Source organism: Anomalospiza imberbis, chromosome 3 (genome assembly GCF_031753505.1).
Source record: "Anomalospiza imberbis isolate Cuckoo-Finch-1a 21T00152 chromosome 3, ASM3175350v1, whole genome shotgun sequence".
NCBI lineage: Eukaryota > Metazoa > Chordata > Aves > Passeriformes > Viduidae > Anomalospiza > Anomalospiza imberbis.
The window spans coordinates 14,776,559-14,788,155 of NC_089683.1; the positions used below are offsets into that span (position 1 = coordinate 14,776,559).

Below are 11,597 nucleotides of genomic sequence, written 5' to 3' on the forward strand. Positions count from 1 at the left end.
CAGTGTAAGGCAGACAGAGGCTTGGGGGTCAGGCAGGGGCAGGGACTCCTGGGCAGTCCAAGCAATCGCATCCCTTGCTGGATTGGAGCAGCACAAGGAAAGACATCTGTGTCCACTTGGCACAGAATGCCCGGTGTTAAGGGAGGTCCGTAGGGTGGGGAGAGGATGGTTTTGCATTTGTGTTCAGTGTTCTGTTCACTGAGGACAGTCCAGAAAAAATAAACTATACTCATCTTCCACTGTCCACATCCATGTCCAGACCTGCAGCCTGTTGTCCCTGGACTCACATCCTTATTCTTTCAATAGTAAATCTTAGGGTAAATGTTTTCTCTGTCATACAGCTGAAGTGAGCTTCTAGCTTACCTGCTGCCAAATCCAGTCACCGTTCATCATAGCCACCGCTGGAGGTACTTGGGGTTATTTACTGGACTGTACTGGAATCCAGAGCACAGACAAGGAGACTCGATGCTTTCGAAAGCCCCAGCAAGACACATACTTTTGTCAGCCAGGGCAGGACAGGTTGTGTTACCTTGTGAGCATGTGTGAACTGGTACAATTAGGCACCAAGTGTGTAATTCCACACTTGAACAGCATCTCTGAATGGAGTTGGATTACTTCCAGCCCTGCAGACAAGAGCTACTTACTTGCTTACACCTTCTGCCATAAATCCAAGATGGTTTCCCTGCTTGCTTTTGCCCTGCTGCTGCATTACACAGCAAACGACCTCCTTGTTTCCGCTCTGACACTGGTGAATGATGAGTTTAACAAGATTTATCCTGCCTATGTATTTGTCTAAAGCTGTTGCCTTTACTCCAGCCACTGAGAAGATTATTCTTTACCTACTGGAAAACACAGTGTCTGCACTTTCATGGGGCTTGCCTGGAATTTGAATGTGCCTCTGTTTATGAAAGGGAAAGAAGAAGTTAATCTCTGAGAGAGGAAAATTGTATAAAACTATTTACTGCTAGTTTCTGATTTGTTCCATATCTCTTGCAGCTTGAATGAGAACTCATGGTCCAGCTTTCCAAGTCCACAAAATTACCTTAAGTTCATTAATTACCCAGCTTTGTTTGTTTTCCTCAGTCTTTTTTCCCCACAGATTTCTAAGGTGATTTATTAAAAATGCGTTAAGTAACCTATTAAGAACTGTTCTTAAGTGCATTTTCAGTATTTTATGATAAAAAACATCTTGAGGTGCTGATTTTCAAACCAAAAATGGAGCAGCTTCATCTTGCTACAGCAAGGAGTGTGAAAGTACTCAGGAGTGTGAAAGATGTCAATAACAGAGAGGGTTTGGATTCCATACAAATCTTTCTCTATCAAGAAAAGGCTTTAATTAAAAAGCAAGTGTGGTTTTTTTTTTTCATTTTAAGATGCTGGAGTTCTTTAGCATTTGGCAGGTCAATATTAAGCCTGAGGCTTCAAGTGTTAAGGTGAAAGCTGCCCATTTATGACCTGTAATGAGTATTTCATTTTCTCTCCATATATGGAAACAATAGAAACTCAAATGCAATGAAAATTAACTGTACGAATGACATTATCAATCTTGAAGAAGAGCATTTATTAGTATCACCTGGAAAATGTATCACATGCCACCTGCCACCATTTGGACCACTTCAGATACTTTACACAGCTTTAGTCAAATCAGAATGTTTACAATTAATCTTTCAACCAACATAGAAAGATTTATACTTTTTATTGGAGCAGTAAAAAAACTCATCTTTGACTTGCTCTCAGTGACGTGGGATACATGAAATCAATGCCCACAGACACATCTCTTCCCAGCCCTTCCCACTAAAATTTAGAGTATGAGGCAGCTGTTTTCTGACGGTGAATGCTCCAATTGCTGCCTGCTCACTGGCAAAACATCTGCTTTTGCTGATCCCTTTGCTCCACAGCAGTCACACAATTTAGAATGTTGCAAAGAAAACCTGCCTCAAATGAAGTCAATGCAGTCTTCCCATAGTTTTCAAGGGTGTTGGGATCAAGGGTGCCTAGGTTTTTACATGCCAATCAACAGAATACCATAAGAACTCTTGGAATGTTGTATCTTTTAATTTTGGGGAATGTAATGACAAATGAAGGCAAGCTATATGATTACCAATGTAACTTTTGGTTGTGAAGGCAGTACTTCCAAAACTAAAATCCTCTGTTAATAGTTGTCAAGAATATCCTTTCCCCCTTTTTACTCTAAGTACTACAAATTGATTATAATTTCTGAAGCAAAAGTTTAAGTGAAGTATATGTTCTTCAACTCAGCACTGACAGGCCAAAAACTCATGAACCACAGAGCACAAATCACCAAAACCTGACAACCACAGGAGATCAGTCTGCCGAGATGCATCAAGGTGCACGTGTCGTTTGGGAATTCTGGATATCATTCCAGGAACTTTTGCTTGAACAGCATTTTGAACTGTTGGTCAGAGTTTCATCAGTTCCCATACATTCTAATCCCTGCTGTTCCCAAAACAGTATGTTCAGTGAATGAGAGCTCAGGTTGAAAAGTAATTAGTAGTTGAGTTTTTGCTCTCTTATCCAATAAAAACTGGGTATACTGAGGAAAGTAACTATGGGTATCCTATATCAGCTGTATAAATTGTACTGTTTAAGTGTTGCATGTAAGTGCTACAATCCCAGCTGGATTTGTGATTTAGTAATTAGAACCTTATTCTGGATTGGGCCTTGACTCAGATTTTCTTCATCCTCAAATACAGACAGTTAATGTTGAACTAATTGAGTTGCTTGCAAGAAGACAAACTTCTGTTGTGGTTTTTCAGTCTTGCAGCAGGACGAGTCAGTATGTTGGTGCAAAATTGATCATGTAAAATTGAAGAAAATTGCTTATATGTAACCAGAAAGTACTGAAGTGATACCAGAATATATATACATCTAACTATGAAATACCTTGTAGTAAAAAAAAATCCAGAGAAAATGTGTTATCAGTGAAACTTGTCTGAAATGACTAATAAAAATATGCTGCTTAAATTAAGTATCTTATCAGAATTATTTCTAAGAGAATGTAAGCATGAATGTACTATACTGTAGGTCTGTAAGTACTGTAAATATGCTAAAGGGTAAATATTAGAGAAAGAGAGCTTCCTCAATCTTTGAAGAATTCTTAAATTCTTTAGGCTTAATTATATTTTTTATGGTAATGATATGTGTGCTGATGAGTGTCTTCTAATCAGTCTTTTTAGTCTTCCTGTAGTGCAGGATTGTGGCTGTGACCCAAATATTGAGAATGAGCATGACTATGAAACGGATGAGAACTAAAAGAGAAAAAAAAATATTGTAAGCATAAATCAAAAAAATCAACTGCTGTTACAACACTGGTTTGTAAGCTTTTGCTGGTGTACAGACAGGCTGGTTCACATTCAGAACGGTTTTCAGCCAATTAGTTTCAATTACCATGTTCAGGAACACACACATTCTGAGCATGAATCCAAGAGAAAACAGCATTTAGCACTTGATCACTTTCAGAGATAGCTCAAAATTATACACTCCAGTACCTTTAATTATTTTATAACCTGGAGAATAGTACAAGCATGAGAAGCCTTATATAAATTTATATGTACACCAAAAGTTAAATTCAGAGTCACAGCTCACATGTCCTTTATAGGTGCACGTGTTATTTATAATAAAGGAACTGCTTTCTACTGCCATCTCTTAAGTTTAGACCTCGAGAAGACAGAAGATACTTGTATCTGTCAGACTTTAATGACAGAAAATTTGACAGCTGACAAAATAGCAGTTTTTCAGTACCTGAGTTAACTCAGCTTTAAAAACCATAACAGCATAGTACCTCTACCTGTGAGAAGGTATTTAAAGTATAGGTATGTCTGATGTCCATTTGGTAGGTGGAATATTCACAGAAATGTACACAAAACTTTGTTTCAGAACTATGTGATTCCTGACTGTTTCCTACCTGTCAATGTGTTCAGTGTTGTAACTTAATTGGAAACATTTTCTATTAGAGCAGCACAGCATCAATGTTTGCTGCTGGCCCTTCCATGTTCCGGAGTGAATGATGCTGTATTTCAAACAGCAGCTTTACCCAGTGCCAGCTTTGCTTCCTGGTGTTTCCTCCCTCCGCACAGTGAGCTCCCTCCCCTCAGTGAAAATACGTAGCTGTGGGTGATGTGGATTCAGTACCTGACCCTGACTAAAGCCCTGCATGAGCATTTTGCCAAATCTTTGGTGACCAGTTAACTGCACAGCCCCACAAACTCCTAACCTTGGCAAAGAAAAAGCAGCAAGCGTGGGGGTGCAAATGTGGGCCAGAAATGGGATTTCCTTTTCCAGTAAAAGACCCACTTGAAATGCTTGCAAAGCTACAGCTTTTTTGGGCTGCAGAGGCTGCTTAAAAATTACAAAACCCATTCAAGTGATGTTTCTGATGAAATAGTTTTGAATAAGAACAAGGAACCACCAGATGAAGTACAGAGGGGTTGTTACTGTTCTTACATCCACCAAGCCTTGATTTTGAACAATTTACTGAAAAACCTGTGACATTCCCTAGCTCTTGCAGTTTTCTCAGGATGGTATGAAGCTGTTAAATAAATTTGCTTTATAATTTGCTGGAAATCATATATTTTAAGTCAGTTTTTTGAGTTTCCTACCAGCCTACCATTTCATTTTCAGCCTGCCATAAACTTTCTGAATGTTGGACCTAAAACTGTTCATATACTAAGCTGAACTTTAGTTTTCTAGAAGAATTTTTTAATTCACAGAGCTGTCAATAAGTGAAATACTTATTACTTGAAATTCTCATTCAAATACGACAGGATTTCTTTAAGTTATATTTTACTACATTTATTTATTAAAATAGTAAATATTTTTAATATCTTATTCTGCTATTTTCAGAATTAATTTTGTGGTGCTTTTGCTTTTTGAAAAAAAAAAGTCTTTTGGACCAGTTGCACCATATGATAAGCGTAAGCAGTTTTCTGGCGTTTTTTTCCCTTGATGTCTTTGCCTGATTTGCAATCCTGTGTCCTGATTTGCAATCCTGTGTAACTCGTGCCCTCACCATGCCAACCTATCACATTCTTGGTTTATTCCTGTGACACCTTCTAGGTGCTTTACAAAACAACTAAAAACTACTGTGGCAGCTGTTCCCTTGGAAAGGCAGAGAATTCCATACTTCACTCACCTGCAAGATCATTTGTAGTCATTACAGTTGTAATAATTCTTGCTGTAAATTGAATGAATTCTGATTAGTGGAACATACAGAACACATTTATACTTTTAAAAAATTATGAAATATCTGTTTTTCAACAGAAGATAACCTTGCATAAAAATATATACTGTACACATTCTTACTTTTAGTGCGTCCACTCTTCACTATTTTGGCTTCAGAGATCAAGCTCTCAAAGCTGACTGACAACGAATTAACGGTCTTTTTAATGAGAAAATCACACATATAATTAGAACTTTTAAATCTATCACGCTATATTGGGTGTGGTCAGTTTACTGCTTTTCTTTCTGTTCAGCCCCTGCTTCAGGAGCTGACAGTGAGCTACACCCACAGTTGATTGATTTAGCATGACAACCTTTGGGAACGTTCACGTGTGTGCCTTCGAGTTTTGCAAATACAAGGAATTCAGCTTCCCTTCCCACAAGGAACCTAAATGTTAATTATTTCACACTTGCAGCAGAAGCATTTACAAAGTTTACTGTTGCTGTTCACCACAACTTCTAATTACTGACTTTTTTTCATGTAGAAATAGATCCAGCATCACTGGATGGTGAGTTTCATAGTGCGAATATTTTAAATGAGTTTTGTGAAGATGCAAAAGGCACTTCTGACAAACAGCTGTAGAACTGTTCATACAGACCACTGGGGAATTGCCACAGGAACTCCACAAATGACTGTTCATAAATTCTGTCACGAAATGTAGTTACAAGTAGCCATAGAGTTAAAGGTATTTAGCATTAAGTGTGTATTTATTTGTAGACAGATTTTCAAAACTAGCATTTTCTGACTGTATACCTGAAATTTTAGCACTTTTTCATGCTGGACCACTAGTAACTTTATTAAATCGTAGAACATGGAAAAATTTTCTTCATAAAGACAGCCTTTCAGTTATTTCAATTCTGGTTCCCTTGGTCATATTCGCACTGTAAGTCATTGGTTTTTATCATTGGTGTCAAAGATAAAACTTGTTTTCAAGAGACTGTGTGTTATCTGAGTCCCAGGCGTCAGCACTGAGGGAAACTAAGGCAAGATCTTTACCTACTATGACTGAGTAAAGACCTATGAAAAAAGGAATTAGGAGAACTCGGTACTTCACACCAAGTTGTCTGTAGCTTACTTGCAGAGGTGTATACAGACATGCCCCAGGTCAGGGCGCTCGCTTGTCCGGAATCTTTGGTGTCCCAGAGATGCTGCAGCTGAACCAGCTTACTGGCTGCACTGACGAACGTGCACAGGTTCTGAAAAGCAAGTGAAAAAGATAGAGAATCTCTCTCATGGCCTCTGCCATGGAATTATCTGAATAGGAGTAACTTTTTCATTTAGAATAAAAAAAAATTTTACACTTTTCCAGTATTTGGCAACCCAAGTGCTTTGGCTTCTTCATAAGGAACAGTGAAGGAAAAACTGGAAGTGGCCAGAAGCAAGGACTCATGTCTGAGGTACTGCCCAGCAAGAATTCTTGCTCAAAGAGCTTCAACAGTTGCTGCTGTTGGCAAATGCTTGACAGAGGCAAATGCAGTGAGAAGCAAAGAAACAAAAAAAGCTTCTCAACCTGCTCCATAGAACTGTTTATAAAAGTCAGCTAAAATGAGACTGACCTAGTCTAAACAGCGGTTGATTCAGACCATCTGTTACCATTAGGTCTGGCAAACCAAACCATAAAGGAATGAGAAAACTGACAAGAATGTGTGGAAAATTAGTCCAATTGGAGGGAAAAAATAGTAGCAGGAATGCACTGTTCACTCAGTGCCCCTTTTAAAGGGGGTTTTGCAAAGGCAGCAGGTAGAGAGGCCTCCACACAGGTCTTTGTGCCCTGCCTGGATTTCTGCCGCAAGTAAGGATCAGTGTAGGGCTCGGAAGCTTTTCTCCCCATCTGTATCATCTCTTGCATTAGCAGATCCAGTTCATCTCAATTACTTTTTTACTTTCTCTCTCCTGCTAAGAAAAGACTGTCTTTAACTTTTGTAGGCATTATCAGATGATATTTTTCTTGCAAATTTGTATGACTAAAAGGGAAAAAAGAAATACATCACAATCCCCGTTTCAAATGCTTTGACGCTCTATTCTCTTCCTCTTGTGTTAAAGGTTTATTGGTTGGGGTTATGAGATTAGGACTAAAGTGGCAGTAGAATTTCAACATTTTAAGTATTTGCTAGTTTTAATTTAGGCACCACCAAGTAACAACTTATCTCAGAACATGCCTTTTTTGCCCCCATAGAGTCCCTACTTTCAGTGCTGTTTTCCAGCTACTCGCAAAAGAAGAACCTGTATCTGAAAACTGGTTGGTTATTCTGAAAGCTGACCTAAATGATAAATTCTTCCAAAGACATATATGCAGGAGAAAGTCCACTAATAAATACTTCCAGAAAAAAAAAATCATTTCATGTGAAGATCTAATTTTGGATAATCATGTAGCACTTACCATGGCCAGGTCTATTATCCACTTCTGCAGTGTTAGCATGTACCAGCCCCCCCAGAATCTTATATTATGTTAAGTTTCATAGCACTGAAAATTATAGGATACAAAGTTCTCAAAACTGCCTGAGGAATAAGATTTTTTAAACATCTGGAAATAATCTTATTGAAACTTTTTAACAGACTATACAATCCAGATAAAACATATTAAGAACTGGTTGAAACACTAAGTGTTCTTATTTTTCACACTGTCTTTGGTCAAATAGTGTCTGGAGTTTCTCAAAACCTGCTCCTAAGCACAAGATTTGAGATTTAAACCCAAATCCTATTTAGAAATAAAAAAAAAAAAAACCAAAACCAAACAGTACTGTCTTTATTGTAGTAAGTACAAACTGCATGGGCAGGCAGGAATTAAAAAAAATAATTTAAAAAAAATCTGTAATTTCTACTCTGCATCCCTGTAGAAAATATGTAAATTAAGAATTTAGTTTACTCTTTATCACTTGGGAGTCTTCTAAAGTGAGCAAACATATAAAGCTTACTTCCTGCAGAAGTTTTACTGTGATCCCAGAAATCATCATGTGAATGTGGAATACATGTTGAGGGGTGCCTGAGAATGATTTACAATAGTAGCACACAAGAAACGATGACACAGCTGCTATACAAAGAACTACCAAGCAAGCCACATAAACCAAACCTCCGGGTTTCAAAGGATACGCGACTGCATAGAAAAAAGCTCGTCTCGCTTTTCCACTGAAATACATAATACAGCAAAGGAGAATGACATCTGCAATGAACAAAAGATGGCTCGTCACAGGAAGGACCGAAGGGGCACAAACACAGTCCTACACCGTTCCACTGGACACCAGCTCTGAGGAAACTCCTTTCTTACAGCTTTTGTGTCTCAAATGTGATTGAAGACCAAAATACTGCAAGCTCCAAAACGAAGCTTTTCTTAGAGTCTGGAGTGTTTAGTATGTTTCTCTCCCATGTGGAGAACCAGACAAAAGGATGAGTTTACACTGTGACTGTGTAATAATTAGGTTTTTCTCTTCTACCTGACCATCTCTTTCAATGGCATTTAAAAGAATTCAGTTTTATATGAGATGTTAATTCCCTCTTCCCCCCAACTCCAGCATCACTGCAGTGGAGCACTGTAGCTATACGCAGAGACTTGGAGGGCTGAATGAGCCCCATTTCATTTCCAGAACATGGCTTACAAAAATTACCTTGTGCAATGACGATGGGATACTCCAGGTATGTCTCCAGGGGGTAACCATAATAGATCTGGTACCTCAGAAAAACAAGGAGGCTGAACAGAGAGATACAAAATATGACTGCACAGAGGGACACAAATGCCTTCACAACTTTTATACTATTTGGTGGTGCCAAAAGGCTCCAGATAGGTGTAGCTCTTGCGGTCGAACTGATCAAACAGAACACAGGCACACAGACCAAGCCTGATCGTTCTGTAATCTATTTCTATTACCCTCACTGCCCACACTTCTCATCGAGGTCTTTATGTCACAGTCTGTAAGGCATAATTTTATTAATTATAACTGGTGAGAAAGAAATAAAGGCTTCCAGACCTAGGAGATACCGTCTCTCTCCAAGAGCCTTGGCACCTCTAGGATAATTGATTTCTTTATTTATGTCTGTAATTCAATTTATACAATAAAAAAGTTTGTAGGGGTAGAAAATGTCTTCCAAGCTGTCTAGACTATACTGTTATGAGATTACTCAGTGTAGCTCTACTGGTCAGACTAAGAGTCTGTTCCTAAGTGCACCAAACAATGGCAATTTTCCGTCCTGCCATTCCACAATACAGTATCTAAAAGTAACTGAACTTTTATGTTTTCTGTACTTTCAACTCTCCTTCAAGTCCATGGGGTTACATAGAAAATTCAAAGCTGTCTAGAAAACAGAAAGGACTCGGAGCAGTTTTACGTAAGAAAAAATATTATGGTTTCTGGTGCAGAAAAATGGCAGAAAGAACAGCCTGCCTTGTAAGAAACTGGCTTTTACAGTATTCAGAATTTAAATATCTGAACATCCTAGAAGTGCTATTTGACGTAGAGTCAAACCAGACTCCTAGCCACCAGCACCATGTTTCTGTGTCACTCCTCACGCCTGGTCACTCTGTTGATTTCACAGAACCAGCCCAGTTTGTACTGGTAGTCACACAGCTCCCTGCTACTGGAGTCAAAGTCTTTAAAGGCAGAAAGATAAACAGTCTACTAAATACAATAAATGTTTCAAAGAAGACCAGAACCTGTAGTTGTATGGGTACCGTGGTTCTCACACAGGTGCTGAAGAGACATTTCCAGCTACTCCATGCTCATCTCAAACATTACTTACAAAGCCTTTTTAATGCACACCAACGTACACGAATTATTGAAGTGCTGTCACCGCTTTGTGGCTGAGGCTGTGTGGTCAGTAATTTCTGCTGGAACTCCAATTTGCTTCATTTACTCTGAGGCGTGTTAAGGATAAACAGCAGCAACACAGGTTCAGTGCTGTAGAGAGAGGCGGGCGGGGAGCAGCCACGGCGGAACCTGAGGGATTCTGCACAGCTCCACTGAGAGGTGTCTGTACACCTGAGCTGTGGCTCGGCACAGGCACCTTCAGGCACAGCACGCCGTTTTTGTGAGGGGATTTTTCTGGATGAAACCCCTTTCCTAGCTTGGCGCGGGGAGGTGGCAGCTACCCCGCTGGATGTTCTGCCCACCTCCACCGCCCGGTTCGGACAAGGCAGGGCTCTTCAAGGTGTTTTCTCTCACTTGCACCCACAGCTGAACGTGCACACACCGAGTTTATTTATTTGTCGTCTCATACAATCCTCTTTAAGCAAGATTTAATAAGCCTAGCCCATGTAAGCTCATTACAGGCTCACAAGTCTTTGGAGTTTGACACGGCTTGTAATTTTCTTAAGGAATTATTTAAGTCTCAGATTCGGGTGAGGGAAGCCTGTCTGACAAGTACAGCCACCTGCACCACAGGGTACACGGGCCACTGAATAACCTAAACACAGGCTTACACCCTCTGCAGCCGCTGTATGCACCACGCGTGCTCCGGGACGGTTTGGGGCACCTTAAAAACGCCGAGTTTCCCTTTAAATGACAAAGCGGAATCACTAAAACAGGAAGTTCCTTCCCGAAAGGCTCCGTGGGCTCAGCTGGCGGGACCGGCGCTGAGCTCCGAACGGGGCGATGTGGCACCGCGGCAGCGGGGGATGCTCGCCGCCCCCAGGCCGCCCCTCAGCGCACCCTCACGCCTGACCTGAGCCGCGGAGGAAGGAATGAATCCCTGGCTGCCGCAGCAGCCCCAGGGCCCCGCACCCCCGGCCGAGGGGACGCGCGGCTCCAGCCACGGCTCCAGCCGCTGCTCCCGCCGCCGTCCCCGTGTGCCCCCGCCGCCTTACCCGGCCAGCTCCAGGAGGACGCTGCTCACGCTGAGTCCCCACGCCGAGCCGGCCCTCAGCACCGCCACCAGCTGCGGCAGCTTGATCACGGCACACACGGCCCAGGTTGTCAAGTGCACCAGGTCCAGCAGCCCCGGCGCCATCCCGCTGCGGCGGCCCGGGACGGGGAATCCGCGGAGCGGCGGGCGGGGTGTGGAGGGACGGTGGCGCCGGCGCGGCCCTCACGGAGCGCCCGGGGCGCCCGCACTGCCCGGGGCACGAGGAGGGGAGAGCCAGGCCCGGCGGAGCATCCGCGGCCCCGTCGGCAGCGGCAGTGCCACGGTCACCCCCGGCCCGCGGTGCCGAACGCCGCGGTGACCGAGGGGACACCCGCGCCGGCCCCGGGCCGCTGGTTGAGGCCTCCCTACCTCTGACTCCCTCGGTGACCGGGCCGAGGAGAACCGAGAACCGCTCCGCTCCAGGTTCGGAGTGTTGGTCCTGGAATGTGTCTGTTACCGTAAACAACACTCCCAGAGCAGGGATGATGTGGTGCTGTGCCGGCCATGGGCCGTGTTCACCCCCGAG

At 42.0% G+C, this 11,597-nt stretch overlaps 1 protein-coding gene across 1 annotated transcript; it reads right to left on the reverse strand.

Annotated features, from left to right (window-relative positions):
• Positions 1-1,544: 1,544 nt before the first annotated feature.
• On the reverse strand, positions 1,545-11,328 carry SLC66A3 (solute carrier family 66 member 3). Its single transcript, XM_068183457.1, has 7 exons — positions 11,034-11,328; positions 8,842-8,924; positions 8,330-8,399; positions 7,620-7,677; positions 6,315-6,435; positions 5,153-5,194; positions 1,545-3,269 (listed from the first exon to the last, which is right to left on the reverse strand). Exons 1-7 carry the CDS (start codon positions 11,174-11,176, stop codon positions 3,181-3,183), a joined length of 606 nt encoding a protein of 201 aa, XP_068039558.1. The 5' UTR covers positions 11,177-11,328; the 3' UTR covers positions 1,545-3,180.
• Between the last annotated feature and the right edge of the window lie 269 nt (positions 11,329-11,597).